The sequence below is a fragment of the Doryrhamphus excisus genome, linkage group LG1 (genome assembly GCF_037039965.1).
Source record: "Doryrhamphus excisus strain RoL-2023G ecotype Guam linkage group LG1, RoL_Dexc_Guam_v1.1, whole genome shotgun sequence".
Taxonomy (NCBI): Eukaryota; Metazoa; Chordata; class Actinopteri; order Syngnathiformes; family Syngnathidae; genus Doryrhamphus; species Doryrhamphus excisus.
In genome coordinates this window covers 189,232-209,218 of record NC_136357.1, presented here as the reverse complement: position 1 = coordinate 209,218, position 19,987 = coordinate 189,232, and the positions used below count along the sequence as shown (strand labels likewise).

The window sequence follows — 19,987 nt, the reverse complement described above, 5'->3', positions numbered from 1 at the left end:
TCCCAGGCTTGAACCGCCCCCGGACCCCGCCGCCCAAAATAGAATGAGCAATGCAACCGCCTCCCCGACGACGCGGTCACATGCTCAGATCACCTGATCCCCTGCAGTTTGCAGCTCCAGCTATTGGACACACCACCCGGAATCACAGACTTGTCCCTTTCACTCTCGCTCTGCCCGGGGACGCCCCGAAAGGATGCCACTTTGCCACTTGGAAGGTTTGAAACCCCTCCCCGTTTCCTTTTTGTGTCCGCTTCATACGATCCTTGTGGCTTTAAGTTTGAACATTTGAAAAGGCACAACTTTGAAAAGGCTTTTGCTCATAGGCTCCTCAGAAAAGTGCTCAGCTTGTGAGTCAGGCCCTTTCCTTCAGAAAACATTTGGTTTCACCCAGCTATTTCCTGTCTCCGTAATTTCAGCATTTTTCCACACCTCCTCCTCGTCTACAGAGCATTTGTGTGGCGAGGCGAGGTGAATTTCTGGAGTTGTTTATTTTTGGATAAATAAAACTTCCTGAATGCCAGAATTCCTCCCCTCATACGTGCACGTCTGTCCTCACTACACACACGGCTTATCCGTTCTTGCTAAGTCCAGCCTTCGCCATAAAAGGCAGCCGACGAACGCCTCTTTCCTCTCACCGGATCAGGGCAGGCCACAAGGCCGGGGGCGCCGCCGCTAGGCACTGGGCCGCTAGGCACTGGGCCGCTAGGCACTGGGCCGCTAGGCACTGGGCCGCTAGGCACTGGGCCGCTAGGCTGCTAGGCACTGGGCCGCTAGGCACTGGGCCGCTAGGCACTGGGCCGCTAGGCACTGGGCCGCTAGGCTGCTAGGCACTGGGCCGCTAGGCACTGGGCCGCTAGGCAGTAGGCCGCTAGCCACTGGGCCGCTAGACACTAGGCCGCTAGACAAACTGCCAGAGCCTGTCTGCCACCAAAAGGATGTGCCGGTCTAAGATGCAAGGCTGACAAGCGAAGAGACGGCCACTGGGAGCCACGTGAAAATCACATGGCCAAAAATGCCAAGAGGAAGCAGACACGCTGGTGTTGATCTGTCATAAACACAATAAGGAAATAGGGTTGGAACGGCGGGTGACGTGGAGGTCATCGCCGCCAAGCTGAGGCTTTAATGGCTGACCTGGCAGCTGTTCCACTCCATCTGCTGGCTACCAACTCCCTTTCACACGACACCTCCACACTTACGCCATGTTTACATGCTGCCAGTCACACTAACTATGCTGGCAGATTGACTGAAACAGGACATGGGGGTGTGGGGGGGGCAATGACAGTTTGGACTTCCTTCCCATATTTGGACTTTCTTCCCATAATATAGTACACTTTTCAAAAGTTACAGATTTTTTTTGGTTTGACTCATCTTTCATCAGAAAAAAAGTTAGTGTGTACCTTTTTACTTTCTTTAGTAATCAGCAGTAAAACAAGGGTTTGTTTCAGTCTTTGTTTTGTTATGGCATTATTTTCCTTACAATATTACAAATTCATCATTTTGAAACCAATACTTTTTTCTCTTCATATTTTGACTTATTCTTGGAGAATGTCTGCAGTTTTTACCATTTGTACTGTTGCTTTTTTAGAATGTGCCAAACACGTCAACATTGTTCTTGTAAATTTAATTCTTGTACATTATGCCTTTATTTCCTAATAGAACTTTCCCCCCAACCTAATTATCCCAAATGACTATATCTTTCATTATTTTCTGTTTCTCACAATATTACAACTTCATAAAAAAAACAAAAAAAAATTATACACACACACACACACATATATATATATATATATATATATATATTTAACAGCATGCAGTTCAAATAAATAAATATTGAGATGATTTTTCCTCATAATATTGTGAAATGATAACTTTTTTCTTAATAGTACATGGAGTCAGCCATGACATGGCCAACATGATAGAGTGAAAAAAGTTTCCTGCATTCTGTGTGGAATTGGTCCATTTATGGCTCCTTACCATGTCCTCCTCCTACCCACTTTTTTCCAAATGTACAAACTTTCCACACACACACACACACACACACACACACACCTGTGCCTACAAGTTGACAGGTTCCAGCAAGCACAGCACAATGACTTCACTATGTCCTGCCCCCAAACACACACCCTACTTTCCAGGACCCAACCCAGCTGTGGTACACACGGTATGAGCTGTGGTACACACGGTATGAGCTGTGGTACACACGGTATGAGCTGTGGTACACACGGTATGAGCTGTGGTACACACGTTATGAGCTGTGGTACACACGGTATGAGCTGTGGTACACACGGTATGAGCTGTGGTACACACGGTATGAGCTGTGGTACACACGGTATGAGCTGTGGTACACACGGTATGAGCTGTGGTACACACGGTATGAGCTGTGGTACACACGGTATGAGCTGTGGTACACACGTTATGAGCTGTGGTACACACGGTATGAGCTGTGGTACACACGGTATGAGCTGTGGTACACACGTTATGAGCTGTGGTACACACGGTATGAGCTGTGGTACACACGGTATGAGCTGTGGTACACACGGTATGAGCTGTGTCACACGAGACCTCGAGAAATGTCCACAGCGACCTAAAAGTCCTGATGGGGTGCGCACACAAAGCACGGTGTGGACACACCGGTACACCACCGTATTCTTACAGTCCCCACATGGCCACGCCACTGGGAATATTGGAAACCAACTCCAGTAGCACTGATGAGGTTATGGAAGATCAATATTCCAAAGACCAGTCACAGGAGGAAATGAAAGTCTCCTACCAATTCCTGACCCTGATACTCTCTTCCAAGAAGTCCCCTGAATATCTGCCAATAGCAGCCAATGGGAGGGTGTCAGTCAGTCCTAGCCAGCCCCCCACATCTATTCTGGGATCCAAACTGAACAGACAAACGCTGTCTTCCCTGAAACAACCACAGGCCAACGAGCCCAGCGTGGCCGCTGTGAAGCAAAACCACAGCCGCCATGACGGGGCAAAAAGAGATGGGCGAGCACGCTCAGTGGCTGGGCAAGCTTCTGTTGCTCTGTCCAAGTTGCAGCTGCAATCCTGGAAGTTGGAGTTCACCAGCACCTTATTCATCAATCCCTCATCAGATTTGGTTCTGCCACAAACGGAGAAGGCCCGGCTGTCGCCACTCAAGCAGCGGGATCAGCGGGGCGCCAGCAGCAGAGCTGTAGCCTCTTCCCATTGGACGACTACTGTCCCAGCAGCACCCTGCCCAACGCCTCTTCCCCTTGTCATCCCGTGCTAAATCCCATTCACAGGCTCATGGGCCTGCTGAGTATGCATGGACCCCTGCTGTTACTATAATGGGGCCTCATCAACATCACAACACCAATATGTGACAGGAAGGGGGGGGGGGGGGTCACTGAGAGCTGAGACTGGGATTGTGGTTCAGCACCTGGCAAAGGGAACTTTGTTGGAGGAAGGTTGGCCGGGGTGGACGTTGACTGGACGAGGCAGCAGGCGACTGACACGAGTAAAAGACGTCAATCTGAATCCAGCAGTAAAGTAATCCGGTGGCCCCTTGACTACGAACCAAAACATTTGGGAGACAAGTCCTACGTCGTATTGTGTCAGTAACGCTACACAGACCAGACATTACACGACCCTGACTTGCACTGCTGGAGTCGGCCGTGGTTTCTGGGGGGAAAAGGTTCTTCTTACTTTGTCCTGCGTCCCTCAAAGCCTTTCGTCAGATGCAAATAAACAAATTGCTTGATGTGGCAGACATTGCGTAAAGTGCCACAATGTGGTCAATTATGGTGAAGAAGGATGATAGACTGATGTCAATCGTCGTTTTAATGCCATGTGATCGACCCTCAGCATGTTCAAGATACGAGAAAAAACAAGCTCTCCAGTGGTGACGTGTGAGTTCTTCTTGCCTATCTTGCCTACCATTTCATCTGAAACAAGAGTAAAGGTGACTGTAGGGGTGTTATTTCATGTCTAGAGGGCTCTACTAAAGTTGTATGAAACTGGATGTAGGAGGTCATAAACAGCTTTTCTCAAATATATTCATTAATACTGAATACTACTTCTCACGGTCGGGGATACAATATCTGAGTATCAAAACAGTTTCAGCCGCTTCCATTGCTTTTCACGCCAATTCTGGATTGGTTTCAAAATTGGTGTCAAACCCCTTTCAGCAAAGGAGGAAAGAGTTTAAGAGCGGAGCAGTAAACAGCTCTCCAGCACCCCCACACCGCTGTAAAATCCCAAACCATGTCTCCTTGTTAACTTTGATGAGGTGTTTGGCCAGATGATTAGGACCAATGCAAATGCGGAAGAGGTGAGGTGAATGCAGACGTGCTCTGAGCTGGAGAAGAAGACGTGGAGCCTGCCACTGCACTGCTCCTCACATCCGTAGCGTCAACAGGTTTGGAGGTATGCAGCCTTGGTTTGCTGCGTCCATGCACACCCGTCCGTCCCAGGCTTGAAGTCTTTACACCACGGACACGCCACAATGGCATCAGGATTTGGAGAAAATGATATTGGATAATTCCTCACGGCACACCTGACCATTTCTCATGGCACAATACCGTGTGTGCTCTCACACAAACATCCTCGCTTCCCTATGAGGCACCTACCAAGTTAGTTGTTCATAATTGCGTGTCTCGAAAACCCAACAGCCATGAAAACATGAATATTTTTCCACACCCGAGTTTCCACTGTCCATACTCTTCCATACCTGAATAGTGATCAAATCTAATGCAACATTTTCTAACCTGCAGAGGTAGCATTGTGTCACAGGACATAATCAGGCTATGAACATGTGGAAACACGGTGGTACAGTACCACCGGTGGTACATCATGTGTAAGTGGTACATCACCAGTGGTACATGATGTGTACACCGGGTAGCGTATTTGCACGTGGGGCCAGTGCCACCATTAGCAGTGCTACCAGGGTCATGTACAGCCATCATGCATTCTTTGGAAGTCTGCAGTCAAATGTAGGACTATGAAATGATCGATTCATCCATCATATTTGACATATAAATGTAGGTCAAGTGGAGAAATGTAACTAAGGTGCAACACAAGGACGTCCACGCTAATACACTAATACACTAACTTCAACAACTTTTAAAGTACTCGTCAAATAAGGAGTGGACGTGTGAGGTGGTCATTTGTTGTCCGACATAAACATGCCGACGTTGCCACACTTCCGGGTCTATGCGTCCTGAATAAGTGGGTATATATATGTGTGTGTGTGTGTGTGTGTGTGTATATATATATATATATATATAAGTGTGTAGTTACACTAGCAGGTAGTCACGGTGCCTTTTCCATCAGCTGCCACACATCCGACAACACAAACAAGTCTTTACACGCCAGCGGGATGCCGAGAGGACGCCTTGTAGTCCGCTTTTTACCTGAGAACTTTGCCGACCGCTTGAAGCACCATTTTGCAGCTTAGTCCGTTTTTAGAGTTTCTCTGGGAGTGCATGTCCGCCTTATCCCCAGAGAAAGAACAATAATCGCCGACCATCGCTCATATCAGGGAGATTCGGGCAGATTCAGGCGGGCCAGCTTCGCCCCCTCCCTCCGTATTCCGCTGAGAGCCGGCCAACTGAAGAAGCCAAACTTTCTCACAAGACGTTGCTCGACAAAGCCCGCCTCCTCGGACGAGCTACGTCCAATCAGAGAAAGCGGAGCGTGCGGTGGGCGGCGGTGACGTCAAAGCCCGCCCACGTGGAGGTTGGAGTGTGGTTGGAGTGTAGCAACAGGTGGTAAATCAGTACGAGGATGACACGCAAATAAAAGGAGTTATTGTGTACAGGATACCATCGCTGTGGTGTTTGTGTTCCTCCACATGAACACTGACGTCCATTTTCCCTCCACGTCATCCATGGGTTATAAAATAAGTAATAATAATAATAAGTATTATTATATACTTATAATAAGTATTGGGCTAGCTGTTGTGACTGCACAGCAACAGGTTAAGGTGCCAGGCGAATAGTGAATGTCCCTCTGCTCCTAAAATAACACGGAAAGACAAGCAATGGGGCAGAAAGAATCAGTTTAAAAGCACTGCAGCTAACACGCCAGAACCAGACCCAAATAAAGGTGCATGCTGGGACTGCTTGTCTACTTCACTTCACCACGTTGTGTTTGACTTCTGTAGGGCAAGGAAGCGTTTACAATGTCCCAGGAAGATGGGAAAAATAACAGAAGAACGTTTATTTCCAACGCAGCTCATCTCAGATGGACATCCATTTTCTCCACACACAGAACACACTTCCGGGACCGTGCTTCAAATTAAGAGCGCCGTCTGCCCCTGTTTCCGTAAACAAAACAAGAGCGTCATAAAAATATCTTCCATCTGCAGTTGGAATTTCATGGGTGACTTCTCTTCCTTCATGACGAGCACGGACATTACAGTTGGTTGGAGGGTCTGTAGCAACGTGTGCAGAGGCTGACCGATAGAACGCTTAGCCAGATTGGCACCAATAAATACACGTGCTTTACCATTTCAGACAAGACTATTTCACGGCGTGGCTTAAAGATTTGGACCTAACCCTACCATGGAGCTTATACCACGGAGCTTATACCACAGAGCCTATACCACGGAGCCTACATATACCACAGGGCCTATACCACGGAGCCAATACCATGGAGCCTACGTATACCACGGGGCCTACGTATACCACAGAGCCTATACCACGGAGCCTACATATACCACGGAGCCAATACCATGGAGCCTATACCATGGAGCCTACGTATACCACGGGGCCTACGTATACCACGATGCCTATACCACGGAGCCTTCACGATGTTGAATGTCATGACTTTAGTCCCTGTCCTGCTTTAGTTTTCATGGTGTTGGTTTTGTCTGCGGTCCATTCAGACAATACTTGTGATGGCACAGCTGCAAGAGTGAGGGAAAAGTAGAGCGGCCCAAAGACGCGCTAATCTTTGGGATCAGCTATGTGCATTCCATGCATGCGGGTGGTACAAGAAGCTGAGAGGAAGATAAGGAAGACCTTGAGGAAGGGTGCTTGTTTGGGCCAGAGAGGGTGCAATCTGAGGTGTGTGTGTGTTTGCAGACATGCCAGTGGAGAATAATTACTGCTGGACCCTCTGAGGCGCCGTTTGTTTGTGATCCAATGAGACGATCTGAAAGAATCCAAGGGACCGTGGGACTCACAGGCACCTCGCTGCATGACCAGATCGGGGAAGGGTGGGAGACATATTGGTGGGTGGAGCTGCAGTGCTCCTGGACTCCTGCTGTGATAGCTGTGTACACTATACACTATAAAAATGCTAGGCCAGAGAGTCACAACACAAGGGCATGGCCATCAAAATTCCTGCAAGATTTTTCTAGTTCTAACCGAATTTAATATATTTCTTATTGGAACACAAAGTAAAAAAAAAAAAAAAGTGTATTATGAGCGAGTCATATCCGTTGATGCAAATGCTGATGTGACCAAAGTATTGTGGCGCATGCAAAACAGCAGCAAGGGCTCAGCCAAGCATATAGTACAAGAAAAACAAAGAGCAGTGGAAAAAGAAATGTGAGCAATTCAAATCATTACTGCCTTTGACGTCACAGCGCCACAGACCTGAGGCGTGTGTTGAAATGAATACGCCGCCATGGAATGTTAAAAACCAACGTCTAAAGGCTTTTCCGGATCCAGTGAGACGTGATTGAAAGACTTTGACACCTCATACTTAAAGGGCTAAAAAGCTGAGGAGATTAGCAACCGTCGGAATAAAAATGAAAAGAAAGCCTTTTTTGGTCGCTAGCCCTTCTGCATTCTCTTCTTCTTCTCTTCTGTGCCTGGCTGGCCCGACAGGTTGGGTATGAAAGTGGACATTCCACTCTGGTTCCAGACCAACAGCTAATGAGTCACAACCGGATCAGATGCAGATGGACGTGGCAGCCAATCACAATTTAGACCACAATGACAGACCCTTGCAACATTAGCAAGAGTTCAGCAAGTCTTTGCAGCCATCTTGCTTTGGTCATTTCTTTTATACGCCAACAGCCTCTGGGAGTTTGGAAATGCACACATTCGTCACACAGTGGAAGTTTCAAGGACACATTCATTGTTATTGTACACAATGATGTGTGTAACACTTCTGGTTACGTCCATCGGTATGAATGTGGGTGGGAATGGTTGTTTGTCTATATGTGCCCTGTGATTGGCTGGCCACCAGTCCAGGGTGGACCCCGCCTCTCCCCAAGACAGCTGGGATAGGCTCCAGCACCCCCGCGACCCTCGTGAGGATAAGTGGTAGAAAATGAAAGAAAGAAAGAATGAATGAATGAATGAATGAATGATACTTCCATGTGTGTATATCTGAGATGTACCATACAGGACCAAAAAGACTGGTTTCTGCACTGAAGTGCTACTGGTCCTTTACCTTTGCAGGGATTGTTTTTGACAACATTGTACCTGAGCTTTGCAGTGTGAACGTAGTTGAGTTGCCTAGGCGATAAGACCCTAGCCATATGCTAAGTCAATGGACAGCATGCTAAAATGAAAGCACGGAATCATCAAATCATCTCAAATTCATCTGTGCAAACGTAGCCCCCCCCCACCATGGTATCTCTGGGGGCTGCATTCTGGGTGTGGGCAGTGTGTTTAGGCAAGGTCTTAGCCAGAAAAAACAGTGCACACTGAAGGTCTTTAGAGTCCCTGGTCTCTCGTGGGTCTGAATAGGTCAACAAGGCCAAGGGAACAAGGGAAACAAGTTTCACCACTCAACCCACGACCTGGACTTCCAACAGCAACAGCAACAAAAGCATGTTCAAGAGATAAAATGATTGGGCTCAAGGCACTGAACAGTACACCAAGCAGAAGCAGACAATGTCAAGTTGTTGTGAACCTAAGCACTCCTACTTTGGTAGGAGTATTGGCATTGGTCCGTCTCATGCTTCCTCTCCGTCTCCCAGCCTTCACTCAGCATTCCTGCAGGGAAGGGCTGCATGCGGAGACATGCCATGGAACCCCGATCACAGCGCCAGAAGAAGAGCTACCAGTTGAAGAGCAGATGGAAGAGATAGGCTTCATCTTGTTTGACAGAAAGGAGCGCTCGACTGAAACACATTCAGTTGGAAGACTCCAATGAGCGAGCCTCTCCAGTCATGAACGAGTCGCAACCGTTTCTGGCATCCGCGCATGAGAAATATCCCAGTCTCCATGTGTAGAACTCTCCATGGCTGCTGCTAACTCAGGGGTGTCCAAATAAAAGAATAAAGTTAAAATAGGTTCGTTGAAATACTATGAGATGAATATATTTTACAAGAATAAAATCTAAATATTGAGAGAAAAATAAGGTAATATTGTGAAGGAAAGTTAAAATATGAAGGAAAAAAAGATGCCCTAATATTTTGAAAGACTGACAAAACAACAAATAAAGTTGTCATTTTTGGAAGATTGGCTGGGCAACAAGTTTTAATGTTACTAGAAAAAAGTGAATAAAGTCAGAACTACAAAAATAAGATTTCCAAGAAATAGTTGAAATAGTTGCCAACAGCTGTCATTTGAAGAGAAAATGACAGCGATGAAGCACTATCGTATCTCCAGGAACGGGCCGGAGTGGAGGGAAGGTGGGAATGTCAAAGATAGCGATGGTGAATGAGTGTTAGCAGTTTGCCGGGGGGGGGGTGATGCAGTCTGGATCAGTGTGGGAGGCTGTCACAGCATGCCCCGGATGCACACTGCACTCCTCCCCACTGCATTCCTCAACCAGGGAGAGTCTGGGTGCATCCCAGAATTCACCACCCGGCCACTCCAACACTTGTCTGTCAACTTTCAGAGCATGCATACGCACACACACACACACGCACGCACACACGCACGCACGCACGCACGCACACAGCGCTTGTGCAAGGTCAGCTATGAGATGCTTGCCAAACAGCGACAGTAAAAGAGGAGTGCTAATGGCGGCAGGTCTGTCCTGCTAATGGCGGCGGGTCTCCAGCAGGGTCAGCGTATTGATGTCATGGGTTGATCACTAGATCACATCGACCGCTCTCTGATCAATAGAGATCCCGAGAGGTCATTTAAATGTGTGCACGGCGTATGCTGGCCACTAGGACAATGACCTTGGAAGAGGGAGAAAATGAGCTGATCCTGATCCTCATTCCCAGCTGCAGATAAAGTCCACCACGTATGTGGACCAAAGCAAAACGTTACCTTGAGAGAACGAGAGCCAGTGCACCGCAGGAGTGCTGCAACGTTCACCCGGTGTCCTATTAATGCTGCCACCTGCTGGCAGCACATGGAAGTGTCCACATAATGTGGTCAGGTGACTCCATGCAGGAGACCAGGGGAGTCCAAGCTTCTCCAGCAGTCAGAGTGGATGCGACATCACCACTTGGATATTTTCTTTCTCCTCATCATATGACAATGCTACTGTCACTAAATGACCGCTTTGTCTGATTGGATGACAAACTTTCCTCCTCATCGTCAGATTAGGACTCCATTCAAGTCAAACGACTGCAGAGTTCTTCTACTTTTTCTTTCTAGTTACATTTTTAGGCTGTGCCGTTTGGCTGATAAAAAAATGGCTTTCAGGAGACACTTTGGACGCCCTGCAGGAGACAAACCCAAGTCTTGTGGGGCATCGATGGACCAAAACTCACATCCCAATATAGTTAGCTTCAATATCCAAATACCATATATATCCCCAGATTTGATCCACAAAGTGAGTTGAGACAAAAGACATTGGCAAATATGTGTGCAAGGTTGTATTAAAGTGGAAAGAATGTGATAGTATATTCTCGTTTGAAAAGAATAGAGTTCTGTGAAAAGAGGAGAAAGCCATTTTAGCTAGCTAAAATAGCTATGCTAAAAGAAGAGGTGCACAGGATAAAAAGGTGCTGTGTGTTGAGAAGAAGGCGGGGGAAGATGGTCATGGAATATGCTGAAGGAAAGGGGCGGGGGTGGCAGAGAAAATGTTTGGGGTGGCGCCCATGTTTGCACAGGAAGTGTGCGTGTATGAGGTGCATGAGGGAATAACTACAGGAGCTTCAGCATCAACACAGCTCTTTCTCTGCCCAAGCGCCTAGCACCTAGCACCTAGCGCTTAGCACTTTGAGGCCCCCGTCATAGAGGATGTGACTACAATACACAGAATGGAAATCTACAGGAGAGGTGCTGTTTAAGAGCCACATGACACGCCAGTCAAAGCTCCCATCATGCCCTTGGGTGCACAAGCCACGGCACATTAGCGCATTAGCGGGCTGCTTGTCTTTCTAGGGATATGACGTAACTACAGGTCCACACGCTCAGGCTGCGCTCAGACGCAGTAATAAGACGGGGGTGCTCAGGCCTGGCTGCTACTGGAGCAAATACTATTATACTACGACAAAGACTGAGTCAAACAGTAAAACAGTTAGTGCCCCCACCCCCTACCCCCAAGACAGAACACACTCAGCAGTCCAACAGCCGGGCTTTGACTTTTTTGGGTTTTCCCCCCTGGAAGAACCTTCATATAACACACTAGGTCTTTCCCAAACGTCCCATGACTACACATCTGCTGCAGTGCTCAGCACACCAACCAGGCGTTGCAGGCAGAGCACCCAATGCAGGACATGAGAATACAGGTCTAGACAGGTCTATGCAGGTCTTTTCGACAGCCATGGGTTCCATGTGAGCCCGGCCCAAGCTGACTGGACGAGATGTGACCACCTCTTGACTGCAGAGGAAACTCCGCTTCATTGTCTCACTTTCACCCAGACTGGAAGTCACGCCCGGTCTAGGAAGCGGTCCCACCCAAGGGGGCTTGGCGGCCAAAAGATTAGCAATCCAACTACTGAGTGGCTGGAAAACACCAGCCATTAGACGGTGTGCAAGTTGGCGTAAAGGCACGGGACCTACGGGATCTACCACCGGACCTCTGCCTGTCCTCAAACTCCCAGGCCGCCAGAACGCTCTTTACCATCAGAACGCTCTTTACCATCAGAACGCTCTTTACCATCAGAACGCTCTTTACCATCAGAACGCTCTTTACCATCAGAACGCTCTTTACCATCAGAACGCTCTTTACCATCAGAACGCTCTTTACCATCAGAACGCTCTTTACCATCAGAACGCTCTTTACCATCAGAACGCTCTTTACCATCAGAACGCTCTTTACCATCAGAACGCTCTTTACCATCAGAACGCTCTTTACCTGACGGGTTTCAAGCTGAAGGTCACACACATTACTCTGCACCCCAGTGTCTGATCATCCCAGACAGCAAAGGAAATAGAAGGAGCACACGCCATTCCTACATTGGTCCTTGACGTTTCATGTCAAAAATACCTGGCCGTGTTTGCGTGTGACAACATGGAGAGGTGATGCTGCTGCAAGATCAGCATTTCCTGCTTCTCATGAGGCAGCAGGATGAAGCAACCGTGTTATGCAAGCGTCCTTGTGTGAGGTCGGGTCTCTGCAGTGACAAGACAACAGGTCGGTCAGGGAACACGTGTCCCTCCATTTGCCCCCCCCCCCAACAGGCCAAATACTGCTAGCAAAGCTACTCATCAGCTCATGAACGTTGGCCAATCGGCTGGAGAACCGCTCGTGTGCGTTTCAGCATGACTGTTAAAGTTAAACTGCGGGCTGCACGCTGGCCGAGTGGTTAGCACGCAGGCAGTTCAATTCCACCCTTGGCCACCTCTGTGTGTCAACATGCATTGCTCCTCAAGTTAGCTCCACATCTCTGCTGTATGTGTATGCTAGCAGCCCCCGCAAGGAACTGTATTTGGTATTTAACTTTAATATGAGTTTAAAAAAATAATAAAATGAATAAATAATGAGATAGAATAATATTTAATATGATTTTTTTTAAATAAAAATACTGGTATATAAATAAAATAAAAAAGATGTTTTAATAAACATACTGGTATATAAATAAAATAATAATGAAAAAAATTTTTTTAAGTTGCTTATGTAAAAATCTGTACATTTGGAACCTCATACTTGGGTGGGTGCACAAAGGTCCAATGGTTGGTTATGGACTGCACGGCCAATCTGGCGAAGCTAAGATAAGCGGAAACCCAATTAGGGGAACACAGGGAGGAACTTCCTTGGAACATTTATCTTTCCTTGACAATGAAAAGACTCCAATCTGCTAATTTTAGACACAAGCATTCTTCCAGAAATAGCAAACCTACTGAAATTCCCTTCTTCATTCAAATGCAGTCAGAACACTACTGTTACTGTTCCAAACAGACTCGGCAGGCTGGACTGAAACGCATCGGATGGCTGAAGTGAACGTCATGGTAACGTCCAGCCAGCTGTTGAATATGTCGTCTTGGCATTAAGTTTACACTCCTGTCCAGACCTGGGACTGAAAATGAAGGCTAAGTGCTCTTTGTATGTGAATGGACGTCACACTGACAGACCGCTCAATCACACCTTTCCAAACAGGATGGTCAACATTAGCGCCGACTGCGTCTGGCGGACCGCTGGCAGGCAGTTTCCACTCCACACAATGCCACTGTTGAAAGCTCCAACACCGGAGACGAGGGGACGGAGGTCTGGCCAGGGCTGAGGTCAACAAGGACCTGTTTTGGTGGCTGGGCATTCCAAAACACACAAACCCTGCTAACATCACATCACACTGCACAGTTTGACTGGCTAATGGGGGTGGAAGGAGACACAATGCTAAAAATAGACGGGGCGGCCCGTTCTGGCTTCATGAGGCATCAACACACGGCCTCCACCCACTGGGACGAGGAGAGGTTCCCTCACTCCGTTCAGTCCACTATTGACAGAGTAACCCTCTTGTCATCCGGCCTGCTTAGAAACAAACATGCACGCACACGTCGCTACATGGAGGCCGGCAAAATGACCAATTTATCGTGTGTCAATTCATTTATCCATCATCGTGACGGGCCTACTCATGCTCATCACGGAAGAGGGAGCACACTCTCCCAGTTCAGGCCTCCAGTGGAGAACATGTGAGAACACGCAACAAGCAAAGTGCAAATAAAGACGCCAATGGCGGGCCTAATATAATCCAGCTGTGGCGTGCGAGCGTGCTCCAATCTCACCAGCGTCAAAAAGATCCTCAAGGGGCTGGTTCGTTATATTTAGACCTTTTAGTGGGCTTTGGGCCTCTGACTGGCTCCCCCCTCCACCACAAGAGAAGGGAACCAGATGCTGCAGCTGCCAACGGGCCGACCCCAAATCATGGATACCAACAGCCTAGACCCGGGGTCTGGTTGAGAGTACCAGCATGGGGGCCTCCCAAGCATGAAGGCAAAGCCAAGCATCTTTATCAAAGTAATGTCAAAGTACAGTTGGGGGGGGGGGGGGGCAAAGTCTGTTAAGTTCAATGCTGCGCAAACAGCAAACAAATGCATCCTTGCGAGGGAACACGATGTCCAAACAAACACTGCTACGCGGCCAAGAGGCACACGGGGGGAGGGGGGGGGGGGGGTGGTTAGGAATTGGCAAGCCTGACAGGACCAGCCTGCCATGAGCAAAATAACCTTTTTAAAAAATTAGCCAGACATGTTTAATATTCAGTGCAGCCTTCTTTCTGACTCCAGCAGAATCTCTTGCTGCTACGGCAGCACTGACCTCAAATGTCTCTTCCAGACCGCAGCACAATAACAGAGAATGGAAGCCGGGGAGGGGGGGGGGTGCAGATATGAAACTACTGCCAGCACCAAGACAAGAGAGGAAAAAGTCACTGTTAACTACCTATAGAAGAAGCAGTCGCAGCACACCAGAACACCCATCCAGGCGGCGGTGGAGCAGAGGCGGACCCTTGGTGGTTCACAACGTCCCGTCGCCACCGGTCTGCCCACGTGGCTACAGGTGCAGCAGGGTGACCGCTTGCCGCCTAGCACCTTGGCTAATCACACGGCTGCACAAACAACCTTTGACTTTCACACAGGTCACACAAGACGGATGCAGGGCTGCTCAGGACTGCTGAAAAAGGAAGGGAAGAAGGAAGGGAAGAAGGAAGGGAAGAAGGAAGGGAAGAAGGAAGGGAACGACGCGCTTCCACGAAGAACATTCAGAAAAATGGCAGAAAATTTGTAGAGCAGGTTACTCATTCTCTCTGCCGTCCGCTTCTGCCTGCCTCTCTTCCACCCTCCTGCTCGCTCTCCTTCGCAATGAACTCTCTCTCCCCCCCCTCTCTCTCACTTGCTGGCTCCCACCTAAAACGCGGGAAGACCAGCTTGGCCAACATACATAAGTCCCATAAACAAAGTGCATACTGTTGGGCAGTGCTGGGTGGACTGCAGGAGAGAGGCAGACAGAGGAGCAAAGAGGAGGAGGAAAGAGGAGGAGGAAAGAAGAGGAAAGAGAGCACAGGAGGCAGCCATCTCCAGCATCAGTTTAAAGGCACCCCCATCAATGTACATATGGATACGTGCATGGACTGAGCACGTGCAGCACAGGTCGAACTAGTTGATGATCAGCAGGTTCCATGCACCAACACAATCAAGGTGACTTCATTCTGAAAAGTGATGCAGTGGAAGAGAGGGGGAGGGGCTGGCTCTGTGACGAGCCCCCAGGAAGTGAGCCAATCACTGCAGAGCGCTGGTGAGACAAGTCAGGTGAAGGACACAGAGCCCATAGCTTCTCTGCTAAATCAGGCCCCTTTCTTCCCCGTTAGCGCCGTTACAGTGACTCAACAGGGAAAGGAGAAAGTGTTGGCATCTGTGCGTGTCGATGCCGACATGCCAACACGGGATGAACACGCGCCGCTGAATGCTGACGCTCAATGTCAGACCGACCAGGTACCCTGTCGTGGAAACAAATCCAGGAAGCATACCGGGAAAAAGACAGCGGCTGAAGGAAATCACCATCAGAGTAGTGAAAGAGCCCATTACGTGGATGAGCATACATGTCATGTGACGTCAGCCAGATGAGATTGTGTGGGTGTGGCTACGTGTCACGTGACATGATGTCACATGACACGTAGCCACAACCAGCAACTTGAGCCCATCAACACAAACCAGCTTGAAAAAAAGCGTATTAATGTCTTATCATGTCTTATCATGACAGGTAGATCATTGTTACTGTCACATGCGTGTACAATGCATAGAAATACACTAAATATGTGTAGTCTGTGGGTTTACAGTCGGACGTACATCTTTGAGACCTGGTCGTTTTTAAAAGTAGCTGGCAGGCAGGCAAAGCGTGGGCACCCCTGCCCTGTGGTATGGGTGTGGCTTTACGGCGTGGACGCATGGAACACGACCAGCTCCTGCTCTGCAATGAAAAACCGCATCCAATGACATGATCCTCACTCCTCCACCTCCTCCTCCTCAGAGGCCTGTCGCCAGGAGGTGCACCTAAAGACATGAAATGACATCACTCTCACCTGCACACAAACACACGTGCACGCGCACGTAGAAAGGAACAACAATCCAAGTCAAATATAGACACATGTATGACACGTATGGCACATGTATGGCACACGTATGACACATGTATGACACATGTATGTCTGAGTGCGTGTGCTTCTGGGCTGCTTGGATTTCAGTTTGAGGATCTAAAAAGCAGGATGTGGGTTATGGGTGTGTGTGTGTGTGTGTGTGTGTGTGTGTGTGTGTAAAGCCCAGCGGAAAGCCATGTGCCCAACAACAAGGCAAGAAAGGAAAAGGAGTGAAACTGCTTAGGTGCCATTAAAATAACTGTCACTTTCAAACGAAAATGTGCAAGTTCCAGTGTGTGTGTGTGTGTGTGTGTGTGCGCGTGCATGTGTGTGTGTTTCCTCTGATTGTTGGACCCTTTCATGTCATTCCACACAAACAATGAGAGCATGATATCTGCAAAATAAGGTCGTAGTTTGTTCTTTGGTGCTATAAACAATGGGGGGGGGGGTTGGGGGGGCACCACAGCACTGTCCTATCATCGGGATATGCATGGTTGGGGGGGGGGGGGTGACACATATAAAGTTGCTAGGTGATGGGCCCACAGGAAGGAGCATTTGGCTGTGTGGGGGGGGGGGGTGTTTAACAAAAGAGACAGGAGCCCCCCCAGCTCTCAAACAAGACCAACAGGTTTGTAGCTAGCTGAATGGACACATGGAATCCCAGGGAAGAAGCAGCATTTGATGAAAGTAGTAAAGTAGTAAAGTAGTCAAGATGTCTACCGATAAAGGACGTCCGTGATGGATCAACAACAAGACAAGGAAGTAGGTCTCAACCGTCGCTGATCTCCATAAGCCTGACACGGCAGGTCAGGACATCTTACTCACCTATTTAAAGTGTACGAGCCGTTTCTTTTAAACCTCATCCTGGACGACAGGAAGCGGATAAGGAAATCCAGTATGGATGAGATGTTACGAGCTGGAACTAGCAACCCCGGCCGTGCGGATGTGGACGCGGAACAACAATACGGGAGGCTCGCTGCTCAACACCTTCCCGGCTATCTGCTCCTCCTCCTCCTTTTCCTTCTCCTCCTCCTCCTCCTCTCCGCCGCGCAGCTTCCGCGAGGCAGACTTCCACAGTCTCGATGAGTCCGGATCGGTAACATGCGCGTAGTCCAGGCGGGAGAATGCTGGCGGCAGTGTGGGATTTGCCCACGGTCACGTGTGCATCGCGTCAGCCCGCCGTGGGAAGAATCAACAATGTGCTAACTCCCCCAGCAGCATGACGTCACCGGCATGTCGGCCCTACATCGATATACAGCATCTACTACCGGAAGCAGCAGCAGTACTGCAGCAGCGTGTACTAGGAAAGCAGCAGCAGTACTGCAGCAGCGTGTTGTACTAGGGAAGCAGCAGCAGTACTGCAGCAGCGTGTTGTACTAGGGAAGCAGCAGCAGTACTGCAGCAGCGTGTTGTACTAGGGAAGCAGCAGCAGTACTGCAGCAGCGTGTTGTACTAGGGAAGCAGCAGCAGTACTGCAGCAGCGTATTGTACTAGGGAAGCAGCAGCAGTACTGCAGCAGCGTATTGTACTAGGGAAGCAGCAGCAGTACTGCAGCAGCGTGTTGTACTAGGGAAGCAGCAGCAGTACTGCAGCAGCGTGTTGTACTAGGGAAGCAGCAGCAGTACTGCAGCAGCGTGTTGTACTAGGGAAGCAGCAGCAGTACTGCAGCAGCGTGTTGTACTAGGGAAGCAGCAGCAGTACTGCAGCAGCGTGTTGTACTAGGGAAGCAGCAGCAGTACTGCAGCAGCGTGTTGTACTAGGGAAGCAGCAGCAGTACTGCAGCAGCGTATTGTACTAGGGAAGCAGCAGCAGTACTGCAGCAGCGTATTGTACTAGGGAAGCAGCAGCAGTACTGCAGCAGCGTATTGTACTAGGGAAGCAGCAGCAGTACTGCAGCAGCGTATTGTACTAGGGAAGCAGCAGCAGTACTGCAGCAGCGTATTGTACTAGGGAAGCAGCAGCAGTACTGCAGCAGCGTATTGTACTAGGGAAGCAGCAGCAGTACTGCAGCAGCGTATTGTACTAGGGAAGCAGCAGCAGTACTGCAGCAGCGTATTGTACTAGGGAAGCAGCAGCAGTACTGCAGCAGCGTATTGTACTAGGGAAGCAGCAGCAGTACTGCAGCAGCGTATTGTACTAGGGAAGCAGCAGCAGTACTGCAGCAGCGTATTGTACTAGGGAAGCAGCAGCAGTACTGCAGCAGCGTATTGTACTAGGGAAGCAGCAGCAGTACTGCAGCAGCGTATTGTACTAGGGAAGCAGCAGCAGTACTGCAGCAGCGTTCGTCGAGGCTAAGAATAGAGCTCAGGATCCATGAAAGCCATTTAAGGGAAGTATCTTCTCCAGTAAATCTCTCTGAGCTAAACGTAGCTAAACGTAGCTAAACGTAGCTAAACGTATGTAAGGATGCCATGATATGGGGAAATGGTAACCACCAGATGCTAAAGGCTAAGTGCTGGTGATATACGTATCACTACATATCATAGCAATCCATGATGTGAAAGTGAGTGGCGTCTTAACCCTTTCAAGGGTTGGAGCTTGAAATGGTTCGAGATCAAGGCACAGTGTCAACGAGAACAGCCATCAGTATGGACCAACGCCTGGTCAATCTGCTCATCTTTGCATATTATGACATCACCAGGCTCCAAAATGGCTGATCATCCAAATGGGATACACATGACAAGGCTGGCTTAACGTGGGAAGCACGAATCCAAAGAAATACAGCTGGAATAGGTGCGATTTCTGGAAGATCTAGAAAGCTCTCTGTGCTTGTTACGGCGTGTAGCTGCTCTATAGGAGTCTACAACTCAATACAGAGGCCGAATATTGAAAAATATTGAAAGCAAATCATTGCGTTATTTATTTTGTTGAGGCAGTGTTTTATTTTCTAGTGTGTACATGGATTACTTTCTATGACTATATTGAATGTAAAGGTGACTATATGGGTGTTATGTCATGTCGAGAGGGCTCGAGTAATGTTAAAAGATATTTAGAAGATGGTAACCAGGTTTGTATGACATAACTGCAAAAGTATTCCAGTTATAAAGAAGGAACCCTACTTCACAGAAATCCACTTATCACGGCAGAGTATGGACTCAATTAACCTTGATAAATGAGGGATCACTGTGTCAATGAATCAATCACATGAATCACATATACCCATAAAGTCATATCAGGTTTGACATACGAGCTGCGTCTGGTGGAAGTGCTGCAGGGGGAACAAGAATGATGAATCCAGACGAGTTGTCGGCTGAAAAGCAGTCTGCGCTATTCAGCATGACATCATGCAATTGCGGTATGGTGTGTCTGGTTCCGTGTGTGTGTGTGTGTGTGTGTGTGTGTGTGTGTGAAGACGCCAACCCCCTACTTCCGCAAAGCACTCAGCTTTGGTTTCAATGTCTCCGAGTTCATTTTTGTGACCATTAGAGGAGCCTTGCAGGAGAACTGCTGATGGTCCTGCTGCTCCTCCATCAGCCACTGGAGAGAGGAGGCAAGGAGGATGATGGGTAAACGTGGAGCCTGTGGAGCACTGCAAAGCGCACAAGCCCTGCCCCCACCCATCCTCCAACCATTCAGCTTTAATTCACCGCCCTTGATTTTATTTCTCTGTCAGCCCTTTCATCAAGCTAATTTCAGATT

At 48.5% G+C, this 19,987-nt stretch overlaps 1 protein-coding gene across 5 annotated transcripts in view; it reads right to left on the bottom strand.

Annotated features, from left to right (window-relative positions):
- Positions 1 to 19,987, bottom strand: part of mob2a (MOB kinase activator 2a) — a 38,240-nt gene that overhangs the window by 4,783 nt on the left and 13,470 nt on the right. Inside the window, exon 1 of one of the 5 annotated variants that reach the window (XM_058075456.2) lies at positions 17,174 to 17,444. The exons of 1 other annotated variant lie outside the window; for it this stretch is intronic. In XM_058075456.2, the coding sequence (XP_057931439.1) occupies positions 17,174 to 17,211 (38 nt within the window). In that variant the 5' untranslated portion in view covers positions 17,212 to 17,444. Of the gene's footprint in view, positions 1 to 5,381; positions 5,869 to 14,658; positions 14,943 to 15,013; positions 15,196 to 17,173; positions 17,445 to 19,987 lie in introns of those variants that run through there. 3 more of the 5 variants (XM_058075453.2, XM_058075455.2, XM_058075454.2) reach the window with 3 other exon arrangements.